Here is a 27,799-nt window from a genome sequence, read left to right on the forward strand (position 1 = left end):
ACATTTTCCCAAATAAGGCCAAGGATTGAGAATGTCTTGCTTTCCCAAATTTGTTGCATCATCATTAATGCTCCCTGGTTCATGTAACTCCATCATGTAACTCCATCTCCGTGTTTTTATGCCTTTTATGACCCAAAGATCTCGATCAATCAATCAATCAGGATCTTCACCACAGTTGATTTTCCGTCTTTATTTACCTAGATTTCACGTTGTGTCCTCATCTGTGGAGGTTAAAAAAAAGTGACAGGCCTATTATGACCAAGTAAGGAGCAGAAAGTGCAGACACTGTAACTGAAAAATCTACTCCAGTACAGTAGCAAAGCATTTGTACGTAGTTACTTTCCAGCACTGAAATACTGAGATGGTCATCTGATTATACACAAAGGCATTCGTGGCGATTTTATTAACACAAACAATAATGAAAACAATAGAAACAACAACCATTTAAAATCTTAAAGTTCAACATGATATCAGTAAACATGAGGGGGCACAGTGAGATGAATCTGTAGTACAGTATGAAGAAGAGGGGAGATTGTTGTCAGAAATTCCTGCAGCTCTTCCAACATTGCTGTGGGTGTCTCGGCAGCCTTCCTGACCAGTTTTCCTCTCGTCATTTTCATCAGTTTAACTGTCTTCATTGTGTTCCATGGTGTATGTCATGCCATGGGAATTCTTTTGTACCCTTTTTCTGACTGATACCTTTGAACATTGAGATCCTTCTGTTGTCGTGGAAGCTCTTTGTGGACCATGGCTTGTGTTATAAAGTGTAACAACAAAAATGCCTGGAAAAGCCTCCTAGAACAGTTAAACGTTAGTTGGGGTAATCAGAGGCACTTTGAATGCTATTAATTCGGAACGCAGCCGCATCATCAGTCATAGGAGGGTGTGCACACTTGTGCAACTACATTATCCGTTGTTTCTATTTATTTTCACCTCTTGAAAAGGTTTTCTCAATTGAGTTATTCAGCTTATAGGTCACATTAATGGTGGAAGCAGTGTTGATTCCTTTTGGTAAATAATTTTTTTTTTTCTCGCGGGAAAAACCTGGCATTTCAACGCGATTGTGTTGGTCTTGACGTGTGTCTAATGTATGGAAAGTTGTTTGCGCATGTATTCGATATCGAGCTTGGGCTCTTTCCAATATGTGTCTATGATTTGTTTTCCCCCCACTACTTATGCCACTTGTGGCCTCCTTGCATGTAAGTTAGCCTACTGTGCTGCACTAGTAACAGTACTAGGCCTAGTTAAAAGGCAGGTGTCATGCACATGTAGTAGCCTCTCAGACCCTAATAGTACCACCCAAATGCTCACTAGTAGGTTTTGCTTTACTCGTAACGTAGTTTATTTTCTACTACTGGGTTGAAATGTCAGACAGTAGTGTTAGCAGTGTGCGTCAAAGGGGATGCGCTATGAACTATAGAAGCTGCGCAAATTTTTTTTATATTTGTCATGGCAAATTAATTGATGAAATTCATTAATTGATCAGGCCTAGTTTCTATGCGACGCTTGTCTAAGGAGTGTCACGTGTGTTTTATGTACCCCATTTACTCAATAGAATTTATAATTGCAGTCACCGTCATGAATGAAGTATCAGTAACAAGGAAGAAAGAACCTTTTGACTTTTGTCCAATTTATTGGGTTCAGCATCACATCAAAGCCCCCAGATGACTGAAATGGCCGCTTATGATAAAAAGGTTCCGCACCATTGCTCTAGCACAACTAGGCAGAAAAACATGTTATTGTCTGTTGTGTGTCAGCATATGTGCAGTCAAACTGTACTTATAACAAAAGCGTTTACCACAAACTGAGCAGGCAAAAGGTTTCTCACCTGTGTGCGTTCTCACGTGTCTGTTCAAATCGGACTTATTAGCAAAGCTTTTATCGCAATCAGAGCAACTAAAGGGTTTTCCTCCCGTGTGCGTTCTCATGTGTTTTTTCAAATAGGTCTTAATAGAAAAGCTTTTATCACACACGGAGCAAGTGAAATGTTTCTGTCCGGTATGTGCTAATGTGTGTGCAACCAAAGAGGCCCTTACTGCAAATGTGTCGCCACAAATCGAACAAGTAAAAGGTTTCACACCCGCGTGTGCTCTCTTGTGTCTGTTCAAATCGGATTTATTAGTAAAGCTTTTTTCACAAACGGAGCAACTAAAAGGTTTTTCTCCTGTGTGGGTTCTCATGTGTTTGTTCAAATAAGTCTTAATAGAAAAGCTTTTGTCACAAACGGAACAAGTGAAAGGTTTTTCTCCTGTGTGTGTTCTCAAGTGCTCCACCATGTTTATCTGTTGTGTGAACGATTTAGCGCAAACTGTGCAACTAAAGGGCTTTTCTCCTCTGTGTGTCGTCCGCATGTGTCGATTCATATCTGACTTTTTAATGAACCTTTGACCACAAACTGAGCAACAAAAACGTTTTTCTCCAGTGTGCTTCTGCATGTGTACATTCAAAATACTCTCATATAAAAACATTTTACCACAAACTGAGCATGTGAAATCTTCTTTATGTGTGTGACGTCTCCTGCGTGTTTGACAACTTTTCTTGTTTGCAGTTGTCTCCTTTTCAGAACTATTCGAGTGTTTGTTGTCGCCTACAGAGTCTGCGCCACTACTCAAATGTTCTCCGGTGCCGTCGCTGTCTGATGCTGGAGCTAAGACGTTGCCAGGTGCTGCTCCTCCACACTGGTCTCCACTTGGACTGTGATGCTTAAGCTGTGCCGACTCAGGTGGCTCGTCGTCCTCGATCTTTACAACGATAATGTTCAGTGGCAACTCGCTCACATCAAACTCCTCCTCTTCCTCTTTGACCTGGGGGGGGTGTGGGGCCTCCTCAAACTCTTTAACGTGGTGGGGCTGTGGGTGATCCAAACTGGAACCCTCCCTTTGTAATTGTGGAGGAAGTTCTTCATGACGACAAATCAGCTGCTGGACATCTGTAGGACACGAGCAACGCAGTTAAAGATGAGTATACACACACAAAGATAATTTGGATGATTTTGAGCCCCATTCCTGCCTTCCGGCCAAAATCTGCAAAGGCCCGACATAGTCCTGAAAGGTTCTCCTGTGCCGTGAGGTGCGTTGTAGGGGATATGTTAGGGAAAAGGGACTTTTTCATTGCTTGTTTACAACTAGTTGGGGACTCTGGACTGGCCCACCCATCAAATGTGAAATTACTTAACCAAGAAAATCATTTGTGAGCTGCTTAGTTCCATAAATGTGTCTCAGAATGACAATCTCCTGTGTTGATATAATATAATATAATATAATGCGTTAGGAATTACATAATAATAATAGTGTTAGGAATGTGCTAATGACTACAGTATAACTGAGCATGAAAAACAATTATTTTAACTTCATGTCAGGCTGGACTATTGCTCAATACTAGAGTGCATCTAAATACAGGTAGACTTCAAACAAATTACTCTGCATACTTTTGTGCATAGTTTTACCCGAGAGGGAAAAATAAATGTGTGCTGGTTTTCACGTTATGTGTATGTTATCCTGTATTTTTTAACATTGCTACATATGTCGCAAGGTTAAACAAAATCGCAATGTCATTTTTTTTGTCCAATATCATGCAGCTCTAACTGATATGAAGGTATAAATGATAATAATAGAAAATAAATCCTAATGTTGTGGTTACGTTGATATCTTGTAGGTTACCGATATGCGATTAAGCAATCCCGGTTAGTAATAGAATATGCGTTTGGTGATGTATTAATGTTAGTATGAACATTGGAGGTTATTTAAGTCAGTGATTCTCAAAGTGTGATATGAGTACCACTAGTGGTACATGGACTCACTCTATTCGGACACGAAATAATCATTTAATTGAGTACAAATCAAATTTACAACAATTAAAACATCCAGTACTATCAAACAAAGTGGAATATAGCTTGTAGCTATGCATACATTACACCCTGTTTAGACTTACTTTTAATCCAGCACAGTACTTTTCATTTACAGTACATTTTACATTTCAAGTATATTATATTTAAAAAGTAATAATAATTCAGTTGTATTTAACTTTGAAGTTCAGTACAGTACAAAATTGTTTGTTTTAAAAATTTACTTCGGTACAAGTTATTTAACTTTTTATCACCTAAACAAATTCGTCTCCATTTATCACCATCATGACCAACAGTGGCTTTATTTTTAAAAAGCATATTTAATATTATTCTAAGCCACATTAACACTGCGCTTAAATAGAGGAAAATGAAGAAAATAAACTATAATGATTCGATTATAATGTATTGCACATAAAAGTTAAAAATTGTACATAAATAAGTGATACAACGGCTGAAATAAGCATTTAATACGTCACCATTTTTCTCACTAAATATATTTCGAAAGGAGCGATTGACATGAAATTTTCACCACATCTTGGGAACAATCCAAGTAATCCATACATACAAAGAAAGTAGAACAAATAAGACAATGAAGTTGTCTGTAAAAATGTGAAATGACACAGGGAAAAAGTATTGAACACATGAAGAAAGGGAGGTGCAAAAAGGCAAGGAAAGCCAACACAACACCTAAAATCTAGCAATAATCACCCTGTGTCATTTCACATTATTACACAACTTTCTTTGTATGTACGGGTTACTTGGGTTGTTCCCAACATCTGGTGAAATTTTCAGGTCAATAGCACCTTTGGAAATATATGTAGTGAGAAAAATGGTGACGTGTTAAATACTTATTTCAGCCGCTGTAAATGATAAACAGATGATCAAATGCAAATATATTGAACTTGTATTGAAATGAAGTTTAATACAACTGAACTGTACTTAGGCAGTGATCCTTTCACTCTCCATTAGCAAGCCCTGTTCTTGAGTTACGGGCTGTCACTTGTCAATTTTTTGCTTTGGGTTCGAATTACGTGAGCTTCAGAAACTGAAACCCCAGAAAAGTAAACCGTTTTTTTTTCTTGTGTTTGTATTTCTTACAGTTACCACTGCCGACATGCTGCTCTCTCTCTCTGCGCTCTACAGCAGAATAGACAATAGATATAACCATCATGACATGGCTGCCATATCAATGCCCCACATTCAACATGGCCAGATTTAGGCACGGGAGGCACGCCTTTTGGAACTGGATCTAGTCATATTGTATATCTGTTACCAGGAAATACGTCAGCCCCATTCATTGCCTGCATTGTGTTACAGCGCAAAGTAAAAAACAGCGGCCAATTCTGGAACTAACAGACTTTGTCAACGGCAGTTAAAGTGACAAATGGAAACTATTTTTGGACACATTGTTCAGTCCTGACGGTCCGTTTTATCCGATATCTGTTATATCAGGGTCCATTTAATCGAGGTTCCACCGTATTGTAATGCCCTTGCATGTGGACAAGGAGAGCCACAGTCGCCGATGCACTTTTACCCATCTATTGAATGGGACAAACAGTCAAAGACAAAAATACTCACAAGGAGCATGGACACAATGCTCACACTGACTTCAATGCGCGGTAAATGGCCCACCGGAGGTGGCATCACAACGCCTGACATCCCTCACTCGGCCACGCGCTTTTAAGGCACACGTCAACACACACATACTACAGTGTGCGCGTATATATATATGTGAGTGAGTGAGTGAGTGAGTGAGTGAGTGAGTGAGTTAGAGAGAGAGAGAGAGAGAGAGAGAGATTTTTGGGTAAATTCCACTTCACAGAACAAGTTTTGTAATTAATGTCTTTTAAGCATGTTATTAGATTTACCAATACAGTGCTATTTTATTTTATTTATTTTAAAACGCAACCAAAAAGTGTGGTGTTTTTAGCCAGTGATAGAACGGATTGAAGCATTTCAATTTCCTTCACCGGGGGAAAGTATGCTATAATTGAGTAAAATGAGTTACGAGTTTGGCCATAGAAAGAATTAAACCCGTACGCCAAAGTACCATTGTATTAATAGTTTTAACTGTAAATATACCACAATGATCTCAAAACAGTTCAATGTCATTTCCTCCTGTATGTGAAGTGCCAATGTGACAATGATAAGATTCTCTCTGCTCATTTGTAATTGTTATTTTGTTTTGTTTCATCCACACCACATTGTTCAGTTTATTTTAATATGTATTTGTGTAATTACTTTTATTTTGCATTGTTTTACTCTTCTGTCTGCAGACAGGTTGGTAGTGTAAAACCTGCTCTCACTTCCCTTACCTGAATAAATATAGGTTAAATAAATACAAATAAAACAATTTAACTCATCTCACAACTTAACCCTACCATATATATTCGATATATGGTTATTTATCCCGAACGACTACTTGTAAGAGCTGTACGTCATTTAAAACCTTCCCCGGAACAACAACAACACCAGAAAAAACTATCCTGGGATAAACACTAGGAACTGTTTCAACCCTAATTTGTTCGAAAATAGCAAAAGAGTACTGTATCTTCCCCGCAACCCCACCTGTTCATGTGAACATTGAACAATACACGTTGAACGCACCTTGCATGTGCAACACAATCGGAGCCAAGGAAATGGCGTCCTGTTGTCGTCGTTGTTGTTGTCGTCGCTCGGTCTCCCCTCTCACTCGACACAGTCGCTCCTCACATGACGCCATTGTTATTTAAAACTGCACGAATATTTTTGACTCACTCCTTCAACAGTTTCGCTGTTTTGTTAAACACAACCTGTTAACCTCGCGCTTTGTTTCTCGTCGTCGTGGTCCGGTCAATGTTCGTGGCAACCCAACTTCCGCCTTTTTCGACGTCGATTGAGGTTTTACGGCAGCCAAGCATCAATGACGCGTTATTATAATTCCCACATAGTTTCTGGGCGGAACACGTCCTGCTTAAATATTACTGGCTCCAGGACACGCGCCGCTGCACGACGATTGGCTGCTGTATCCCGGCAGAACACGCACTACTGCTCCCCGACGAGAAAAGATGTGATTTAAGTGTGGGGGCGTTAACATGTTTCCCATTAACCCTAACCCACCCTAATCCTAACCTGAACACATCCTAAACCGTCTCAAACCCCAACCCTCGCCATAAACCTAACCATAACAAATGTCCATCCATCCATCCATCCATTGTCTTCCGCTTATCCGAGGTCGGGTCACGGGGGGAGCCACCCTCAGCAGGGAAGCCCAGACTTCCCTCTCCCCAGCCACTTCCTCTAGCTCTTCCGAGGGGATCCCGAGGCGTTCCCAAGCAAGCCGAGAGCCGTAGTCTCTCCAGCGTATCCTGGGTCGTCCCCGGGGTCTCCTCCCGGTGGGACGTGCCCAGAACACCTCACCAGGGAGGCATCCAGGAGGCATCCTAAACAGATGCTCAGCCACCTCATCTGGCTCCTCTCAATGCGGAGGAGCAGCAGCTCTACTCTGAGCTCCTCCCGGATGACCGAGCTTCTCACCTTATCAAAAGGGAGAGCCCGGACACCCTGCGGAGGAAACTCATTTCGGCCGCTTGTATCCGGGATCTTGGTCTTTTGGTCAAGACCCACAGCTCGTGACCATAGGTGAGGGTAGGAACGTAGATCGACCGGTAAATTGAGAGCTTCGCCTTTCGGCATTAGCTCCTTCTTCACCACAACAGACCGAAACAAAGTCTGCATCACTGCAGACGCTGCACCGATCCGCCTGTTCATCTCCCGTTCCATTCTTCGCTCACTCGTGAACAAGACCCCAAAATATTTGAACTCCTCCACTTGGGGAAGGATCTCATCCCCGACCTGGAGAGGCCACTCCACCCTTTTCCGACTGAGGACCATGGTCTCAGATTTAGAGGTGCTGATTCTCATCCCAGCCGCTTCACACTCGGCTGCAAACCGCTCCAGTGAGAGTTGGAGATCACGACCTGATGAAGCCAACACAACCACATCATCTGCAAAAAGCAGAGATGCAATACTGAGGCCACCAAACCGGACCGCCTCTACGCTTTGGCTGCGCCTAGAAAATTCTGTCCATAAAAGTTATGAACAGAATCGGTGACAAAGGGCAGCCTTGGTGGAGTCCAACCCTCACTGGAAACGAGTCCGATGGACTGCCGGCAATGCGTACCAAACTCTTGACACTGGTCGTACTGGCCGTACAGGGCCCGTATCAGGGGGTTCGATACCTCATACTCCCGAAGCACCCCCCACAGGACTCCACGAGGGACACGGTCGAACGGCTTCTCCAAGTCGTCAAAACACATGTAGACTGATTGGGCGAATGTTGCATTCAAACAGGGCTTTTTCGCCCATGTGTCACCTCATGTTTCTTCAAGTTGTTCATGACAAAATCTTTAACAAGAAAATGAGCATCTGAAGGTTTATCTCCCATGTATGCGTGCTCTCGTGTGTGCATTTAAAGTCTGATGATAGTGAGGATCAGTGGTACAGAAAATGGATGGATGGAGGAAAACTTAAACCTTCTCCACAAACTTAACAACTAAAGGGTTGTTTGCTTTCATGTGTCGAATAGTACATATCTTACCATAAACTGAGCAGGTAAAATCTTTTCAAGTGTGACATCTCTTGCATGTTGGAGAAGTGTTTCAAGTGTTTGTCGCCAACAGCACAGTCTGTTGCTCGTATCTTCGGTGTCGTCGTTGTAAGACAGTGGAGCTAATGCCTAGAACAGACTAAAGGATTTTAGCGCCGATATTGGCCCGATTAGCTATCGCGGGCGATTTTCCCAGATCAGGCCCGACATATTTTGTCGGGAACGATAAAACGTCTTGTAGTGTGACATGATCTACGACCAACGATTTGGCCCTACTATAACCCTACGACGCCAAAATGAAAAGTCTAGCATGTGTGATTTTTTGGGATATCTTCCGTGTAGTGTGACAAATCAACAACAAGAGCAGAGACAATATAGTTTATGCATGGGAGTACTCCTGTATGTTCTACAGTATATGTAAACGTTTATGCTGTGTTTGTATTAAAGTAACGGTTGTTTGACGGTTTAAAATTGCCACAGTATCGACATCCAGTGGCGGAGCAAGACTTTTATCCTTGCGGTGGCTATGACAATGAATTTGTTTCTCAACCAATTAATTGCAATCCGAGTCTCTAAATGTTGCAATGTACATACTAAGCACACAGAAGATGAGGTTTGTGCACATCAAATAAAGTTTATTAAGTGTGTTTACAGCACAATGTACACAGAAACACAACTGCAACAATTTTTCAATAATCACAGAGTGACCCACTCACACGCACACACATACACACAATTACCCACTCACAGTTACTCACGCACACACACGATCTATTGACTCACACTCTCTCTGCCCACCTTACCGTTGCCTGACTTGCTTCTCTTTAAAAATAAGTTATATAGCTTGTCGCCCTGTCTTTTCATTTCTCAACGGACCCAATGAAAAAGAAGGCCAGTTTTGTTACTCTTATCATCACTTACAATTGCACAATGTTATCAAATCCCCACTTGAAGCCTAAAAAAATGTCAGGGGAAATAAACCACTGTAGATGTAAGTTTAATATTCAAACTTTCAGCTACTCATTGGTTTCCCAACTGGTTTTGCCTCAGGACCCAAAAGTCAACTTAGCCATTAAGTCGCAACCCAAATTTTTGACACTCTTTAGCAACTCAAATTTATTTCACAAAAATAACCATAGCCCAGTAATAGAAAAGCCTTTATGCACTGTTGAAAACATGAAAACAGTCCTGACGTTTTTTTTTAAAGCACTCCACTCGTTTGTCTTAAACGTGTTTTTAGCTAGCCTGTTGTGCAGCACATTATGCATGAAATAAGATAATGCATAGAAGAGAGGGGGGGGGGGGGGGGGTGTGAATGCAACAGCAACACTTTTGACACTGTAGCGGTGTCAGTTTTAAAGCTTTTAAACAAACATATCAGTATACGAACAGTTTAGAGGCATAACAAAAGGCAAAACGTGAAGGAGACACACTGCACTGGCTGCGTAGTGAAACACTTCAGGTGCTGGTGACACGTTTTCGTTTTTACCGCAGTCAGACGTCACTTCATGCTAAATTTAGCTTGATACCCGTGGCTCCTAGCAAAACGCTGTCCTATCGGATCGGAAGTGATTTTAAACAGTGACTCATTAGGACACCACCGTAAAACTTACTTTAGATTAGGGAGTGACGTAGACTGGCTCCTCTTCTTCTGTGGCGATTCTTCTTCTTTTCCTAATAAATGTGGATGACAACTCTTTGTTATACATAGCGCTAACTACTGTACAGGAGGGTCTTGGTCAAAAGGCGTCACAAATTTCAAAATGCAAACGGCTTCTTTCGACGAGACGTGCGGTGCTGTGATATGTTAATCATCTGGGGGCCCCGGGGGGGGGGCCCTGGGGGTTCCGATCAGATTTCAGGAGGGCCCAGCAGCTACCCCGGCCTCCCCCTGGGTCTGCCCCTGAGCATGGATATTGACTAAGAGTGGTGTGCACCTAAACACGAAATGTACACGTCCAATAAAGTTTCTCGAAACGTGTTTGACATTTCATGTAGATTTCACAACTGTAATCTGCGTGCAAGAGTCCATTTAGCCAGATAAGATGCTTTTTATATGCTATTTTTCGGGGGACTATAAACACAGTATGACCTTGACCTTTTATTTTGGTACTTCCAGCTGTTGGCGGTTTGGATTTGCATTTTAGCTAAATATTTAGTTTCACCCGAAACATTTAGCTATAACAGTATTATTTAAGAAATCTACTTCACATTTGGATATAGATTTGACATTTATATATAAATTTCACAGTTAGCATTTAACATTTAGCTAAAAAAAAATTTCGGGGAGCGACTGGTTATCACATCTGCCTCACAGTTCTGAGGACTGGGGTTCAACTCCCGGCCCCGCCTGTGTTCTCCCCGTGCCTGCGTGGGTTTTCTCCGGGTCCTCCAGTCAAGTCGGCGTCTCGATCTCGCAACACGCCGAGGAGGCGCGGTTTGTTTACTCCCGTTACTTGCAAACGGAAGTGGAGCACGATAGGACGGCTCCGATTGGCTTTTGTCACGCCCCCTACGTCATGTTAGCTCATGGAAATACGCACACAGCTGATAACGGACATCAGCGTTATGGGAATCCCACGCACTTTCCTAGCAGGACACGCCCTGCTCCAATATTACTGACTGCAGGACACACGCCGCCACAGTATGAATTGCTCGTGTATATTTGTGTACGTGGGTACAAACCGCTCTAAGATTCACTGGCCAAACGGATAATTTAGTCGCATTTGGCGACTGGCATGTGCTAATTTCGGACCCTGATACTTGCGCCTTTGTTTTTTTTGTTCTTGTTATAATTATATTATTTTTTGTTCTTTCCAATTTTTCACAGTGTAATGAAAGTCAGTTGAGGATGTGGAACAAGTGATTTTATTTGAAATTGTGGAAAAGGGGGTGGGATTTAATAATCACAGCTTCTTCTCACTACTTTTCAAATGTGCATCTTATTTGATTTGCATGTTTGAAATAACAAAGGTTAAGTACACAACACAATGGTTGTTCTGTCACCGATAAAATCATTGGGTTAGCTTCTTTTACATCATTGTCATAAATGTCATATTTTATCCAAAATCATTTGCAAATTCCCACAGAGTCAGTTTCTTGAGTTTTGTTTTTTTTAAAGCTGCAACCATCACTATTCTCTCCAGCACACTTGTGTCTCCGAACAAAACCATTACACTTTTAGCACACACGCTGAGACTGAATGGTTTTTCCAATGTGTGTGTTTTTGTGCTTTCCTAATTGTCGTTTTTGGGAGAATATTTGACCACAAATGGAGCAGACAAATGGTTTCTCTTTAGTGTGCGTTCTTGTGTGAGATGTTAAACTTGACTTTACAGAGAAGCTTTCACCACAAACTGGGCAGGTAAAAGGTTTCTCTCCAGTGTGTGTTCTTGTGTGTATTTTTAAGTTTCCCTTCTGACTGAATCTTTTGCCACAAACATGACAAGCAAAAGGTTTTTCTCCACTGTGTGTTCTTTTGTGTCTTTGTATATGTGCCTTACGAGAGAATCTTTGACCACAAAGTGAGCAGGCAAAAGGTTTCTCTCCGGTGTGTGTTCTTGTGTGTTTTGTTAAACGTTCCTTTTCAGAGAAGCGTTCGCCACAAACTGAGCAGACAAAAGGCTTCTCTCCAGTGTGTGTTCTTGTGTGACTTGTTAAACTTGCCTTTGCAGAGAAGCTTTTGCCACACAATGAACAGACAAAAGGTTTTTCTCCAGTGTGTGTTCTTGTGTGACTTGTTAAATTTGACTTGTCAAAGAAGCTTTTGCCACAAACTGAGCAGACAAAAGGTTTCTCTCCAGTGTGTCTTCTCATGTGACTGTTCAAACTGTGCTTTAAATGAAATTTTTTCCCACACCGAGAACATTTCCATACTTTGCTGTCACGTGGCATATCATCTTCAGAGTGTTCATCATCCTCATCGCCGTCATCATCATCATCATCATCTTCTTCATAATCATAATCATCATCATCATTATAATCCTCCTCCTCATCATCATCATCAGTGTTCGGCGAGTGTGACGACGTGTTGTCACTATCTGCCTGTGAACCTCCACAGTGGTCTCCATCACCTTCTGTTGTCATGTGTTGACTTGAGCTGCTCCTCGGAGACTCTGTTCCCCTGTTTTCCTCACTTTGACCCTTGTCTTCATCTTCAATCTTTAAGGGGACAAAGACTAATGTTAACCTGGTAATATCCTCCCCTTCCTCTTTAATTTCTGCTCTTTAATGCGAGGGTGATCTACCTCCTTTTTTATTTGACAGGGCTCCTCCTCTTCCTCTTTAATGAGAGGGGGCTCTTCTTCCACCGGTTTAACGTGCGGTGACTCTGTCTCCTGCTGCCAAGGACGAAGATATTTTTCACTGACGTCTGCAGGACACAAGAAGATAAACATAAATAACACATTTGATAAAGTCTAATCCCAAGCCGTGACTTTGATGTTGTGCATCGTTGTTTCTACAGTGGTACCTTGACTAAAAAGTTTAATTTATAACTGAAAAAAAACAAATAACTGAAATTACTCGTATATGACATCAAGTTTCCCAATTGAAATGTTATTAATGCATTTCAACCCCTGAAAATATTTTTTTTTTTCTGAAAATACAAACGGCACTGCAGAGCGGTGACCGACTGGTTAGCACGTCTTGCTCACAGTTCTGAGGATCCGACTGGGTTCGAATCCGGCCTCACCTGTGTGGAGTTTGCATGTGCTCCCAGTGCCTGTGTGGGTTTTCTCCGGGTCCTCCAGTTTCCTCCCACATCCCCAAAAACATGCATGGTAGGCAGAGGTGGGTAGAGTAGCCAAATATTGTACTCAAGTAAGAGTACTGTTACTTTAGAATAACATGACACAAGTAAAAGTAAAAAGTAGTCATCCAAGTATTTACTTGTGTAAGAGTAAAAAGTACTCAATGAAAAAACTACTCAAGTAAAGAGTAATTTCTGAGTAACTTCTGTTTTATCTTTTCTTTTTCTTTTTTAAATCAGAGCATGAAAATAAATATGGGAGTCGACACACACCTGCCACAAATAAAAAAATTTAATTGCCTAAAAATCAACAACACAGGCAGTGGGCCCTACAGAAACATTATTTGCTTGATTCACTTAAATGACTTCATGAAGAAGCTTGTTTGCTGAACAGACTTAGTGATTGTGTGTGTGTGTGTGTGCTACTTTTGCCACATCCGCTGCCAAAACAACAGCAAAAACTTCTGCAAATTACTGCAAGGTGTTTTCTAAAGTTAGAAGTGGGCTGAAAATTTTGGGGATGTGGAAACCGGCACTCCGGTTTCCTCCCAGCAGCCTCATTTACTTAAACTACCCTGAACTAATAGTGCGATGGAAATGCAAACCACATGGGCCACAGGAATCTTTTGCTATCAGGAACTCAAAGTTCCTGGGCTGGTTGGTGGAAAAGCCCCTATTGCTGACATCACTCCGGGGCTAATGCTAACGCCATGCGACAGGAGTTTCATGACGTAATTAGCTCCCCCAACAATCCAAACACCGAGACGGAATTGTTTTAAAGTCTGACACTTCCATGTCACAGGTGATCTTCACATATGCCGAATATAAACTAAGTGAAGGGGTACCTGCTTTCACAGGAGTAGAAATTATCTGTGAGTCAGCAACTTGTTGTACAGGAACCTTGCGACGCCGGCCTCTTACTGGAGCTGGCTTGGCATAATTGTGCAATTTTTCAATCATTCTAACGGCAACAACAGGTTTGAGACAATCAAGGCAAAATATTGGCTTGTCCCGTGGAGAGTCTGTTTGCGCTGATGTTGAGACCTGCAAGAAAATAATAAAAAGAGAACATTCAATCAGGGCAAGAAATATTTTCTGACACTTGCTCTAAGTTTGTTCATTCTTGTAAACCTGCGGAACAAATACATCATCATAACAGTAAACTTATCAGTAACAATAACTATGTTTGCATGAAAGAAAAATGGTCTCCTCTTTGCATCCTATTTTGTGTTAATAGCCTAATTAAGTTGCTGACTGTGATTAAAGCAGTAAAAATCTCAATTCAGGTGTGCAATAGAGAGCGACTATTTATATACTATATATCTAGCACTCGTGCTAAAATACAAAGCAATTAATCCGGTTTGCCAATGTTTTTGTAATATCCATATATAAAAAAACTAATTCTCATCTATAGACTGTATGAGGTATGGATTCGTACTTTGTCTTTAAGAAGGAAGTTTCTCCTGGAAAATTGGGACAGTTCCGGTCATCTTCCCACAATAATGCCAGCCAGGATAAAATGTTCATAAATATATGGCAGGTACCAGCAATATGGTGCACGACAAAACACAATAGAACCAGTCAAACATATATAATATATAATTCTGACATAAGCAAAATTAGAGATGTGCTTTGGAAGTATTTTGCAACGATAGCCACACATACCATATGTTTTCCTGCAGTCTGCACTGTAGATGTGTTTGGTACTACAAGTACCTCACTAGCTGAAATATCTGAGGGTGTGTTCTAGAAAAATAGAGAATTAACAACGTCATTTCTTGATCAGGCTAGCTAGGTAGCTTTGCACAAAACTGATTTCCTGAAAGAAACAAAGGACATCTGACATTTTTGTTCTCCCAAAACTCGATTTTGGAAAGCCGGGCTCTTCAGTCTTTGAACGTCATTTTGGCACAATGTCCTACAACCAATTATCTTGTAAGTGGCTAGCTGCTGTGGGCAGCGTGACGCAGAGGATAAGAATACGCCCTGCAACCAGAGGCTCACCGGTTGGGATCCCCGCCCCAGTGCATGTCGTCGTTGTGTCCTTGGGCAAGACATGTAACCCACATGAATGAGTGTGATTGGATGTTTGGTGGTGAAGTTTGGAGGAGTTCTAGGTGCACAATGGCGGCCAATGCTTTTGTCAGATTGCCCCAGGGCAGCTGTAAGATAACACACGTAGTAAAAAGAAAAAAAAAAAGAAAATACACACACATACATACATACACACACTGGGGCAAAAAAGTATTTAGTCAGCCACCAATTGTGCAAGTTCTCCCGCTTAAAAAGATGAGAGAGGCCTATAATTTTCATCATAGGTATACCTCACCTATGAGAGACAAAATGAGAAAAAAAATAATCCAGAAAATCACTGTCTGATTTTTAAAGCATTTATGAACAAATTGTGGTCGAAAATAAGTACTGTATTTGGTCAGTAACAAAAGCTAATCTCAATAGTTTATAAACCCTTTGTTGGCAATGACAGAGGTCAAACGTTTTCTGTCAGTCTTCACAAGGTTTTCACACACTGTTGCTGCTCGAGAGCAGTGATGTTTTGGGGCTGTTGTTGGGCAACACTTTCAATTCCCGCCAAATATTTTCTCAGAGGTTGAGATCTGGAGACTGGCTTGGCCACTCCAGGACCTTGAAATGCTCCTTTCGAAGCCACTCCTTCGTTGCCCGGGCGGTGTGTTTGGGATCATTATCATGCTGAAAGACCCAGCCACGTTTCATCTTCAATGCCCTTGCTGATGGAAGGATGTTTTCACTCAAAATCTCACGATACATGGCCCCATTCATTCTTTCCTTTACACGGCTCAGTCGTCCTGGTCCCTTTGCAGAAAAACAGCGCCAAAGCATGATGTTTCCGCCCCCATTTGCTCACCGTTCTTGTGCTCATTTTGACCTCACGGGGTGAGATTTTGCACGGAACCTCGATTGAGGGAGATTATCAGTGGTCTTGTATGTCTTCCATTTTCTCATAATTGCTCCCACACTTGATTTATTTCACACCGCTCGTTGGTCTTGGCCATAGTGGAGTTTGGAGTGTGACTGTTTGAGGTTGAGGACAGGTGTCTTTTATATTGATGAGTTCAAACAGGTGCCATTAATACAGGTAACAAGTGGAGGACAGAGGAGCCTCTTAAAGAAGAAGTTACAGGTCTGCGAGAGGCAGAAACCTTGCTGATTTGTGGGTGACCAAATATTTATTTTCCGCCATAACTAGCTAATAGATTCTTCAGACAAAATGATTTTTTGGACTTTTTTTCTCATTTTGTCTCATAGGTGAGGTATACCTATGATGGAAATTAAAGGCCTCTCCCATCATTTTAAATGGGAAAACTTGACAATTGGTGGCTGACTAAATACTTTTTTGCCCTACTGTACGTATATACATACATACATATACATATATAAACACACGCACACACACACACATATACAAACAACCATCCGCACTCACATTCAGACCTACGGCTAATTTAGAGTCTTCACTCCACCTACCATGCATGTTTTTGGTATGTGCGAGGAAACCAGAGTACCCGGAGAAAACCCATGCAGCACAGGGAGAACATGCAAAATCCACACAGGTGGATTTGAACCCCGGTCCTCAGAACTGTGAGGCAGATGTGCTAACCAATCGTCCACTGTTCCACCCACCACATAGTGTTGTGTGGAATTGAGCAGGAAATGTTAACTTTATTGTAAACTCTCGACATCACACCTTGAGGCTGATCAACTGGCTTCCTTTTACCGAGACCCTACACACTCGGATGACGTCATATGACCTTCCGCCATAATTAGGCTTGGGCATCGTTTGAATTTGAGCGATTCTGGTCCCGATTCTGGTTCCTCATTTCGATTGCGGTTCTAAACAATTCTCAATTCAGTTTCTTTTAGGGGGCTGGGTCAAAAAAGTTTGCATGGTTGAAATAAACTGTGTCCAAATTATGAACATCCCTTTTCTTAGCAGCCCATAGCATAGACTAAACATTTGACTTGGGATTCTTTATAACTAGTATCAATAACAAACCTATGAACTAAAAAGCAATTTGTGTGGAACTAATCCAATTGACTTAATATTCAGTGTTTCAGCTAAAAAATTAAATATAGCATTGTTAAAATCGTTATTTGGGACTGTTTTATCACGTCAAATGGTTCTTATGTGCAGCTTTTAACTTTCTGTTTTAAGCTTGGAGCTTTTTATTTTGAAGGGCCCGCACCGGAGCTCAGCATTTCGGCACAAAAAGTAACGGTGAATTTTGAAAACGAAAACTAAACCTAGACGGCAAGAAAGAGAGTAATGAAGGGAACCGAAAGCTATAAAACCTTGCTTCCTTAACCTACCCACAGATGAGGAACAAGGTTAGTGTTTCTGATACTGTGAGACGTTTGTGAATTGTGTTCCAATTCATTGTGATGTAAAGTTGCCAATTTGACCTTTGAAGTAAGCTTTTTTTTCTGTCATCGTCTCTTGCGTTGGTTTGAAGACTAAAATAACGCTAAAAAAACATCATTGCAAAAGTGCAACCAACTGTTTAACTTGTTGGAGGCCTCAATGTTGGCATAGACTGTATTTTATTGTTTCACTCACCCAATTTGACTTGACTGAAGTTCCGCGCGGTGTAGGCTGAGGGTCGGAGCTGGAGGGAATACGTCAGACCTCTACACATCGTGAAAACCTCCTTTGCACAATATAATCTTATTCCAAGTGTTGCACTGAGGCGACTGGTCATTTATTTTCACAAAGTTAAGACACACTTTTGTTCGCCGCTATTGGTCGCAAGCACGTCTTTGAGCATGTTCTTCGTTAGTTTTTGCCACTTTCTTCTTCGGGGTCGGGGGACTATATGCATCGAAACTGGGAAGCGACATTTTTTAATTTGAACGATTACGGGAGAACCGGAACGTTAGTCCCGGTTCCAATCGGTTCTCGATGCCCAACCCTAGCCATAATATAGAACCAGTCAACACAAACCCTAACTGTACAAGGGTCTGAATACTTATGCCTGTGTGATATTTCAGTTTTTCTTTTTAATAAATCTGCGCAAATTTCAACAATTCTGTTTTTTTCTGTAAATATGGGATGCTGTGTGTACATTAATGAAGAAAAAATGAATTTAAATGATTTAGCAAAGGGCTGGAATATAACAAAGAGTGAAAATTTAAGGCGGTCTGAATACTTTCCCTACCCACTGTATATTTCCTTTGTTCCACTTTGTTCTCATTTTGTTAAAAAAACTAAATGTGATAGAGAAAAACTGAGATCAGTGTTGGATTCCACACCCAAAAATTTGTTAAAAACAGCTGTCAGACCTAATTCAACAAACATTGTTACCCAGTGTAATAGTATGAATTTTAGTTTACATTAACATTTTGTCTTACCTGAGTATTTTCTATCTTGAGCAGCACATTGGTTGACAAAATGGTGCCCTCTTTTTTCACACGTCCCAGAAGTTTATCTGTTCCCTAAAATGTAAAAGGAATAAAAATGTAGTATCAAAACAGACAACAGGTAACTGTTTCAGAGCTTTATGATGTCTGAGAATTTGCTGTTTAAACCAAAAAACACTCATGCAGTGCCAACATAAATTGGTGGTTTCGCGACATGCGCAGCCTTTGCCACGAAGCTCAAAATTTAGCTCAGTTGCATCATGTTTCCACTGATCATCCTTGAGAGTTTCCTACATCTTAATTTGAGTCCACCTGTGGAAAATTCAGTTGGGGGCGTCGGGGGATTACACACCTGTCTATATAAGGTCCCACAGGTGAAAGTGCATGCCAGAGCACAAACCAAGCATCAATTCAAAGGAATTGTCTGTAGACCTCCAAAACAGGATTGTCTCAAGGCACAAATCTGGGAAAGGGTACAGAAAATGTTCAGCTGCTTCAAAGATTCCAATGAAATCAGTGGCCGCCATCATCCGTAAATGGAAGAACTTCCCAACCACCAGGACTGTTACTAGAGCTAGCCGCTCAACTAAACTGAATAATCGGGGGGGGAAGAAGGGCCTTAGGGAGTTGACCAAGAAACCGACGATCACTCTGTCAGAGCCCCAGCGGTCTGCTGTGGAGAGAAGAGAACCTTCCAGAAGGACAGATCATCATTTCAACTGATCATCCTTGAGATGCTTCTACAACTTGAACGGAGTCCACCTGTGGTAAGTTCCGTGTATTGAAGTTCATTTGGAATGGCACACACCTGCCTATATAATATTTCATAGTTGGCAGTGCCTATCAGAGCAGAAACCAAGCAATGAATTCTAAGGAACTGGCTGCAGACCTCCGAGACCAGATTGTGTCAAGATACAACTCTGAGGAAGGATAGAAAAGAATTTCAGCAGCATTGAAGGTCCCGAAAAGCACGGTGGTCTCGATCATTCGGAAATGGAAGAAGTTTTTAACCACCAGGACCCTTCCTAGATCTGACCGTCCGACCAAGTTGAGTAACCGGGGAAGAAGGGCCTTGGTCAGAGAGGTGAACAAGAACCCGATGGTCACTATGGCGGAGCTCCAGTGTTCCTTTGCGGAGATAGGCGAACCATCCAGAAGGTCAACCATTGCTAGTGCACTCCACCAATCAGGCCTTTTTTTACATGAGTCAAGGATGGCGGATTTGAGAAGACCCCAATGTCCCGGTCACAATTTTTTTTTTTGCACCCGAGTCTGAGTATTTGATTTTAAGTATCTGCCGATCCAAAGTCCCAATCCGATACCTCGGCAAGGCATTAAGAAAAAAAGAGTGTGCATCCAAATTAGCAACTGGTGCCAGAAATATCGTGGGATAAAAATCCAAATAATGTCCAGTAGAAGCAGAATGCTACCTGTAGGCAGCATGGCTCAGGTGGTAGAGTGGCCGTCTCTTAACCCAAAGGTTTTGGGTTTTATCCTCTGTCCCTGTGAGCATGTCCGGGTATTCTTGACCAAGATAATGAACCCCCAGTTGCTTCTGATGTTGTGTCATCAGTAGGTGAATGAGGAGACAGTGTTAAAGCAGTTTTAGTACGTTGAAGATAAAAAAGCTGCTGTACAAGTGAAAAAAACATTTCCCCATTACCTTATAATGAAATTGCACAACCAAACACAGTACAACCAGTCGAACACGATATCGTTCAGATATTGAATGAAATTTTTGATAAATGCTTCAGATGCATTTCTCAACGATATACTATACATACCATGTGTTCTTCTTCAGTCTGACCTGTAGAAGTGTGGGGTACTATGAGTTCCTCATAAGCTGAAATATCTGATGTAGTGTTCTAGAAAAAAATTCAAAAAGTTAAAGTCACATCTTGATGAGGCTAGGTAGCTTTAAGCACAACTGTTTTCCTAATGGAAACAAAGGACAGCTGACATTTTTGTCCAACCAAAACTAAATTTTCAAAAGCCAGACTCCTCACAGTCTTTGAAGACAATGTTGCCACAATGTGCTGCAACCAATGAGGTCATAAGCATACCACATGTATAATAAACAGTAGTGCTATTGTTCATCAAAAAATATCCACTAAAAGCAAATTCAACCATGACTTTACTAGTATATTCCCCTGTACTATTACACTGAAAACTTTTACTTTGCTATTCTATTTTTCATTCTTATCATTCATGTGCTTAAAATGTCTTGACACTTACAAAGACTTAAGTACACACACACTCACACCAAGATAATCAGAATGTTTTTGTCCCAATTTTACCACTTCCCGACCCAGTAAAACAAACGCCAGATCATCTGCAGTGTTATGAGATTATTTTAAAAGATTATCCAGTGGTTTGAGGTGTTTTAAGAGTGAATTTGTCCTGATGGCAGGATCTGAAGTGGGTCAGGGTGACAATCCTAAATATTAAAGGTGTTCAATATTTAAGGCCAAAAATCTTCATTAGTGTAAGGGAAAAGCTGACGACTCCCAAGCCATGACTTCGACCTAAGGAACAAGGAAGCGGCGTAAATAAAAACAAATATGTCCTACCCAAAACACGAAGTTACTCGGATAATAGAATAATCCATCCACCCATTTTCTGTACTTCTTATCCCCACTAGGGTCACGGGCGTGCTGGAGCCTATCCCAGCTATCTTTGGGCTAGCGGCGGAGAACACCCTAAACTGGTTGCCAGCCAATCGCAGGGCACATAGAAACAAACAACCGTTCACACTCACATTCACATCTAGGAACAATTTAGAGTCTTCAATCAACCTGCCGTGCATGTTTTTGGAATGTGGGAGGAAATCGGAGTACCCGGTGAAAACCCACGCAGGCGAGGCCGGATTTGAACGCCGGTGCTCAGAACCATGAGGCAACTGTACTAACCATTCACCCACCGTGCCGCCTAATCGAATAATAAAATAAGAATTTGCCCCAAAACCACCATCATTCCCTCTTTTAGTGTGTTTGCTGGTTGTTGCTATGTTTCTTCTTCTTAGATTTTGTTAAAGGGAACTCCGTTTTCAATTACGTTTGGTATATATGATCTCTTCCAGCTTGCGTAACATAACCATAAGATACAACTTTCGATAATCACTTCCAGATTTATATATTACAAAACGTAATTCAACATAGGCCGCCATTGTTTTTTCGTCCCAGTGCATTCTGGGTAGTGACGTCAAATGGGGGATGTGCCCGACGCCCGGAGTATTTTTAGCAGTAGCCACAGTAGCAGCGATGAACGCTGTCCAGCCATTTCAGTTCGAGCCAGAGTGTGATCAGGAAAATGAGGAGAAACGGAGGTGAAGATGACACGTGTGAAGAAACTCGAGTTGGTCATTTTTAGTGGTGTATTTGTAGCTACCGCTTTGCCAATGCCGACTTAGAAAGCGAGTATCTGTTGTAAAGAGCTCCCATTGCATTTCTCCCCATGGTACTTGTTCGTTTTATAAATGTATTCAGTAATAACTGAGAGTAAAGTTATATGCATCCATATCTTACTATTTTTCACTGTTAACTCAGTATCCGGTGGCGATGATTTGTTTATACAACAGTTGCTGCTGGTAACGCGGTCAGCGCCCCCTGTCTTCCGCTTGTCACACGCGGCCGTTTAGGCTCCTTGTGAGGAAACTTAGTCGCCACTGCATTGGATTTAAGCCGTCGTTTACACCCAGACACACCGGTGAGCTCTCCCGTGAGACGGGGAGGCGAGCAAAGGCTTCGAACAAACGCGGATCTTTCGGCGGCTCTTCCGGCCACATCCTCCCACCGTTTCCTCAACTTGATCTTTTTGGGAAAGCTACGAATGCTTACCTCCTTTTTTGCATTCCGTCCTGATCGGAAATTGCATCCCAAAGCGGCGCAGTATGGCATGTTTAACTCTTTTCGCTGACGATAAGTTGTTCGCAAGTGGCTAGCTTTAGCTCCGCAGAGAGCAGCAACGTAATTTTACAACAGGCATTTTACGTCATCATTCCCAGAATTCTTTGCGCACGCTAAAAATGGCGGCGGCAGTGTTTCAAATTATGGTCTAAACAAAATCCATCCATCCATTTTCGGAGCCCCTTCTCCTCACTAGGGTCGCGGGCGTGCTGGAGCCTATCCCAGCGATCATCGGGCAGGAGGCGGGGTACACCCCGAACTGGTTGCCAGCCAATCGCAGGGCACATACAAACAAACAACCACTCACACGCACATTCACACCTACGGACAATTTAGACACACTTCTTAGGTGGATTGGATAATTAAAGTCAACAACATGAACTAAACAAGTCATGTTGACAATTTTTCAATTTATTCTTTGAACAAACGGTCAGTGGCGTGTGGAAGAACCATACAGTCAAAACAGCCTGGCACCCCCTCAATCCACTCGTTCATAAAAATATTCCCCACCAATGTTTTAGCCCCCGAAAACATTTATTCTCCATTGTGTTTCCTTACGTGTGATTTCAACGTACTCTTATAAGCAAAGCTTTTACCACAAAGTGAGCATGTGAAAGGTTTTTTTACTGCATGTGTCAGCATGTGTGATTTCAAACCATTCTTATAACAAAAGTTTTTACCACAAACTGAGCATGTGAAAAGTTTTTCTCCCGTGTGCGCCTGCATGTGTGAATTTAAAGTCTCCTTGTAGGTAAAGCTTTCATCGCAAACTGAGCAACTGAAGGGCTTTTCCCCCGTGTGTGTTCTCATGTGTCTCGTCACACAGTGCTTATAAGAAAAGCTTTCGCCACAAACGGAGCACGTGAAAGGTTTTTCTCCCGTGTGTGTCGCTGTGTGTGCAACCAAAGAGATCTTGTGAGCAAATTTTTCACCGCAAATAGAGCAAGTGAAAGGTTTTTCACCCGTGTGCGTTCTCATGTGTCGACTCAAATGGTCTTTTATATAATACACTTTGCCGCAAATTGAGCAAGTGAAAGGATTTTCTACCGTATGTGTTACTTTGTGTACAATCAAAGAGACCTTTTCTGCAAATGTTTCACTGCAAACTGAACAACGAAACGTTTTTTCTCTTGTGTGTGTTCTCATATGTCTGTTCCTATAAGCCTTAGTAAAGCTTTTACCACAAACGGGGCAGGTAAAATGGTCTTCAGGAGTATGACGTCTCACGTCGGTCGTCTCCTTTTCAGAGCATTTCAAGCGTTTGTCGTCACCTTCGCAGTCTGCACCGCTTCCCAAAGGTTCTTCTGTGTCATTACTGTGTGACAGTGGAGCTGAGCGATTGTATCCTGGTAGTCCTCCACTGTGGTTTCCACTTGGACTGTGATTGCAAAGCTGCGACGACGCAGGTGCTTCGTCTTCGTCGTCTTCACTCTTCACAACCACGATGTTTAGTGGCAACTCGCTGACATCCACCTCCTCCTCTTCCTCTTTAACGTGGGAGTGCTGCGGACGCTTCTGCTCCAGACCGGAGCTCCCTGCCTGCGGTGGCTGAGGGGAAAGTTCCTCTTGGTGACCAATCAGCTGATGGATGTCTGCGGGACACGGGTGACAAAAAAACACGGGTCAAATCTTTTAAAAACGTTATACGGTGTATGCGGTAACAGCGCAAGGTTCAGGTCACTTCCTAATGTGCTGTCGTTCAATTTAAAGTTACAATTACGAAGCCCGTGGCTCGCCCCAACTCGGTCATACCACCAAAGATCGGGACTTGAGTCATTGTGACTTGGACTTGAGTCCACTCGTGTCACCGTTTTGATCACCTGTGACTTGACTTGACAACAAACAAAGACTTGAGACCAGCATTGGGAGTTGAAAACAACTTGTTGTTGATTTTACTGTGACAATATAAGCACCGAACCTAGCAATAGAAAGAGTAGACTCTCTTCTGTCACCAGAAAAAAATTGTTTGTTTCTAGCTTTTTTTATTCTTTAGTAATCAGCAGTAGAACATGGGGTGGTTTCACCCCAAAACACCAGTTCCTGGCCAAAAAGAGGGGGGGAACCCCAACTTTTTTGTGCCAAGCAGAATAGTGACTTTGACGCTAACATTTTTGCTTTTGTGACACCACAAACTATAAAACAACAAAAACAAGACTGAGAAACTGCTTTTGATGGCAAAAGAATAATTTATTTACAAATGTACAACTGTGTAACACTTTGTTAGCAATGGTAACTCACCGCATGGCTCGAGTTGAACGTCTGGCTTTTTTACGTGGTGTTCGCCCTTTCACTCCATGAACTGCATCATCTTTTCTCACGATCATGTCACACACTTTGTACTACTTACTCAAGTTATGTACGCTATACTCTGCTCGAATGTGAGGTGCCTAAACTTGTTCGACTTAGTTTTGCTCCATGTTCTGTCTTGTTTTCCTGTGTCCTTCGTTCATGTCGTTATGTTTTGTTCTCCGTCTGACCTCATTAGCCATGCTCCTTGTGTCACCCAATCAGCTCCCCCCAGCCACTTGTCATATCCAGGTGCGCCTCATGATTTTGTCAGTCTGTTTATATTTAGTTGGCTGTTTTTTTTAATTGTCATGTCATGTTGTCCGTGCCATCATCTGTGCTGGTGAGTTCTCCTGTATTTCTTTTACTTTGTATCTTGTTAAGTTAGCCTTTTATTTTCTACGCTTGCATTGAGCGTCCTGGCAGCTCTCCAGCAGGTGACAGGGAAGGTTGAAAAGCGGAATGTCTCTGCAAGGTTTCTGAAGCGTCTGGATCGTTGAATCCTGTTGTGGAACCATTGCAGCTCCATCTTTCCAGCATATAGCGTGTCCTCCTGCTGCGCATTGGTGTCTTTGAGGCAACGGCCCACCTCCTCAGCGCCAGGATCGACTTCTGCACAAACTGCTTCATCTTGAGGATTTGCACCTTGGTCGCTTTACTGTCTCGTAGCACCTCCATCACCCTGTGTTGACCTTCAAAGTTCCTGAGGTGTGTCTGTAGGCTTTTCTCACTGCACACCCTCTCCAACCCGGACGCAGAGGATGCCCTGCAGCTTTTCCTTTGTATTTGCTGAGCTGTTGTGTAAACTTTTCATCTGTTGTTTGTATATGGTAGGAAAACTGCCATAACGTCATTAACTCCAACAACACTTGAAGCAAAAGCATCACGCTATTCAAATATTCATGAAGTATTTGATCCTCTTTGAGTGTGGCGCCAAGTCTATTTGTCCTGGCTTTGACCTGAGCCCTTTCTGTCCTTTTTAATTTTACTTAAATCACCAAGACATCACACACAACAAGCGTGCCCTGAAAACCGTTTGTTTTGGAGTTTAGTTATGGAGAACTTTTCCCCTTCCATTTCAAGCCTGTCATTGAAATCTTGAAGGACCATTGAGGGCAAGCACTCATGTTCAATGATGTGGTGAGAACATAGTCCAGTTTTGAAGAAAAACAGCTGACTTTAAAAACGTACATTCGAGGGCAATGAGGTGCTTCGGAAGCGCAAATCATCCCCTGCTTGTTGCTTTCTGTGCGTTACGGTGCTGATTTCATTTCCCGAGTTGTCAGCTAAGGCCAGATTGTTTCTGAGAGGATCCTGGGTGTGTTTAGAGTGATGTTTACTGGGAGATCTGCTGGAAAACAATCGTGAATGTTTGACCTATTCAGTATTTACGATGCGCATATTGTGTCCAACCCGAACGCTAATATATATTTTCTTGTCTGGTAATGAATAATATGCATCCGTGAACAGACCTTGCATGTGCAACACGATCGGAGCCAAAAAAATGTCGTCTTGCTGTCGGCGTTGTCGCTCGGTCTCCTCTCTCGTTCGACAAAGTTGTTCCTCGAACGACGCCATCATTCTTTCAAACAGTCAAAATATCCAAATGTAGATGGTTTTACACAAAGTCCAGCTCCCTCTTTGTCTCACGTCGACCCATTTACTGACTTCCGCCTTTTTCTTCTTCGGTGGTACTCTGACGTATGATGAGCCGATGAAACCCTGACCCGACGAACCAACGTGCCTCCGTAGCGGCCATGTTGGGGAGGTCGACGTTACCGCTAAAATGAAGTCGTAACTTGCCCATTTCTCAACTTATTTTTATGAGGTTTACGTCTTTGTCGACGCCAAAGCGTGTGTTATCAACATAACATTTGGAAAATGTATATATTTACTTGTGAAATGCTATCCCATGATCCCGTGTCGTACACAATGTGCTGGCATCCTTCTTCTTTGTGTTTTCTTGCTGTCCCCACACAAGAAATGCGCCGACCAATTAGCCCCCCTACTAGCATAGCGTCGCCTAGGCATGCAGTTCAAAGGGGCCGTGTCGCATCTACCTATGGTCATATCGATGCAAGAAAAAACAAATTAAACCTTATGAATCCTTTTCCATCCATTTGATCCACCAAAATATGATGACACGCCTTCCTAACATTTCACACACAAGTTTCACCATCTGGATTCAACATTGTAGATATCAACAACGTCTTTCATTTCGTAACGAGGTTTTGAATAGTTAGAATTTATATTCAGAATTACAGATATCTGCAATGCAATTTCGCCGAGGACAAATGTAGTTACTGACATCTCAAATGTTCTTTTTGACCAGGCAAAACAGAACCAGTCCAGGTGTTAAAAAAAGGTTCTTCACACAACTCCCTCTGTTGACCAACATTTTGATTGTCATTTGTGTGATGGATTTTTGCAGTCTTGCTAGCAGTGTCCGTGTGGAAATATTCACTGACATTAATTATTTATCGGGTGTAAATTAATGTAATCTGTTTATGATTCATTTGTGGTGAACGATATGGTATGACTATGAAATCCAGTAGGACATGCTACGCCTATGAGGTGACCACATAGGCGTAGCCTGTCACCTGTCAGAGGGGCCTGACAGGTGAGGTCTACAACCATGCAGACGTCACCTCTCTTTATGGAAGGACTCAGAAGTTGCAAGAATTCACAGCTGCAACGGGTCATAATCTCAGTCATCGTCATTGCAAGCAACATAAATATAATATTTGACTTTTTTAGTAGGCCTTCCAATAATCCAATAAAACAGAAGAATCTCAATCATGGATGAATGCTAAATGTCAGAATCAGAATTATCTTTATTTGACAAGTATGTTAAAACACACAAGGAATTTGTCACTGGTAGTTTGAGCCTCTCTGGTAGTACAGCAAAAACAACAACACGAGAACAAAATATACATATACAACACTGCATACATATTTTGTTTGATACATCCCATTACAGATACACGCTCAGCTCTTCTCATAAACATATACAGTCGTTGCATTACACTTAA

The 27,799-nt window shown here is 42.0% G+C and overlaps 3 protein-coding genes and 1 long non-coding RNA gene across 14 annotated transcripts; 1 reads left to right on the forward strand and 3 right to left on the reverse strand.

The window, feature by feature from the left end:
* Positions 1-231: 231 nt before the first annotated feature.
* Positions 232-6,706, reverse strand: LOC133400306 (gastrula zinc finger protein XlCGF52.1-like). The gene is made up of 2 exons (XM_061672806.1): positions 6,452-6,706; positions 232-2,929 (listed from the first exon to the last, which is right to left on the reverse strand). The coding sequence occupies exons 1-2, from the start codon at positions 6,564-6,566 to the stop codon at positions 1,737-1,739; spliced, it is 1,308 nt and encodes a 435-aa protein (XP_061528790.1). The 5' UTR covers positions 6,567-6,706; the 3' UTR covers positions 232-1,736.
* Positions 6,707-11,290: 4,584 nt separating this feature from the next.
* On the reverse strand, positions 11,291-22,722 carry LOC133400305 (zinc finger protein 501-like). Of its 10 annotated transcripts, none has more exons than XM_061672799.1 (8): positions 21,147-21,783; positions 20,361-20,441; positions 20,007-20,131; positions 18,568-18,651; positions 15,187-15,344; positions 14,028-14,226; positions 12,680-12,804; positions 11,291-12,593 (listed from the first exon to the last, which is right to left on the reverse strand). In XM_061672799.1, exons 5-8 carry the CDS (start codon positions 15,238-15,240, stop codon positions 11,613-11,615), a joined length of 1,359 nt encoding a protein of 452 aa, XP_061528783.1. In that variant the 5' UTR covers positions 15,241-15,344; positions 18,568-18,651; positions 20,007-20,131; positions 20,361-20,441; positions 21,147-21,783; the 3' UTR covers positions 11,291-11,612. The 10 variants fall into 10 exon arrangements, 9 of the variants coding, with proteins under 9 accessions (XP_061528783.1, XP_061528784.1, XP_061528780.1 ...); XM_061672800.1 differs by having other exon boundaries at positions 14,848-15,344; positions 21,147-21,780; XM_061672796.1 differs by lacking the exons at positions 15,187-15,344; positions 20,007-20,131; positions 21,147-21,783 and adding exons at positions 14,848-14,928; positions 22,413-22,716.
* Positions 21,798-24,886, forward strand: LOC133400308 (uncharacterized). The gene is made up of 2 exons (XR_009768328.1): positions 21,798-21,901; positions 23,729-24,886. It is a non-coding gene; the product is annotated as an uncharacterized LOC133400308 (long non-coding RNA).
* On the reverse strand, positions 22,872-26,430 carry LOC133400307 (gastrula zinc finger protein XlCGF8.2DB-like). 2 transcript variants are annotated; one of them, XR_009768327.1, is made up of 3 exons: positions 26,240-26,331; positions 24,720-26,115; positions 23,988-24,073 (listed from the first exon to the last, which is right to left on the reverse strand). XR_009768327.1 is itself a non-coding variant. In XM_061672807.1 (2 exons), the coding sequence occupies exons 1-2, from the start codon at positions 26,346-26,348 to the stop codon at positions 23,016-23,018; spliced, it is 1,167 nt and encodes a 388-aa protein (XP_061528791.1). In that variant the 5' UTR covers positions 26,349-26,430; the 3' UTR covers positions 22,872-23,015. The 2 variants fall into 2 exon arrangements, 1 of the variants encoding a protein (XP_061528791.1); XM_061672807.1 differs by lacking the exon at positions 24,720-26,115 and having other exon boundaries at positions 22,872-24,073; positions 26,240-26,430.
* Between the last annotated feature and the right edge of the window lie 1,369 nt (positions 26,431-27,799).

Source organism: Phycodurus eques, chromosome 3 (assembly GCF_024500275.1).
Source record: "Phycodurus eques isolate BA_2022a chromosome 3, UOR_Pequ_1.1, whole genome shotgun sequence".
Lineage (NCBI taxonomy): Eukaryota > Metazoa > Chordata > Actinopteri > Syngnathiformes > Syngnathidae > Phycodurus > Phycodurus eques.

What these genes read in the sequence shown, in the direction of transcription:
- LOC133400306 (XM_061672806.1), bottom strand. Translation starts at nt 6,566, where the DNA reads ATGGCGTCATGTGAGGAGCGACTGTGTCGAGTGAGAGGGGAGACCGAG. An exon ending in GATTGTGTTGCACATGCAAG is followed by an intron (nt 2,930 to 6,451) that starts GTGCGTTCAACG and finishes CGTGTCCTACAG; the next exon opens with ATGTCCAGCAGCTGATTTGT.
- LOC133400305 (XM_061672796.1), bottom strand. Translation starts at nt 22,472, where the DNA reads ATGCCATACTGCGCCGCTTTGGGATGCAATTTCCGATCAGGACGGAAT. An exon ending in AGACTGAAGAAGAACACATG is followed by an intron (nt 18,652 to 20,360) that starts GTATGTATAGTA and finishes TTTACATTTTAG; the next exon opens with GGAACAGATAAACTTCTGGG. An exon ending in TTCTACTCCTGTGAAAGCAG is followed by an intron (nt 12,805 to 14,027) that starts GTACCCCTTCAC and finishes TGTGTCCTGCAG; the next exon opens with ACGTCAGTGAAAAATATCTT.
- LOC133400307 (XM_061672807.1), bottom strand. Translation starts at nt 26,348, where the DNA reads ATGATGGCGTCGTTCGAGGAACAACTTTGTCGAACGAGAGAGGAGACC. An exon ending in GATCGTGTTGCACATGCAAG is followed by an intron (nt 24,074 to 26,239) that starts GTCTGTTCACGG and finishes CGTGTCCCGCAG; the next exon opens with ACATCCATCAGCTGATTGGT.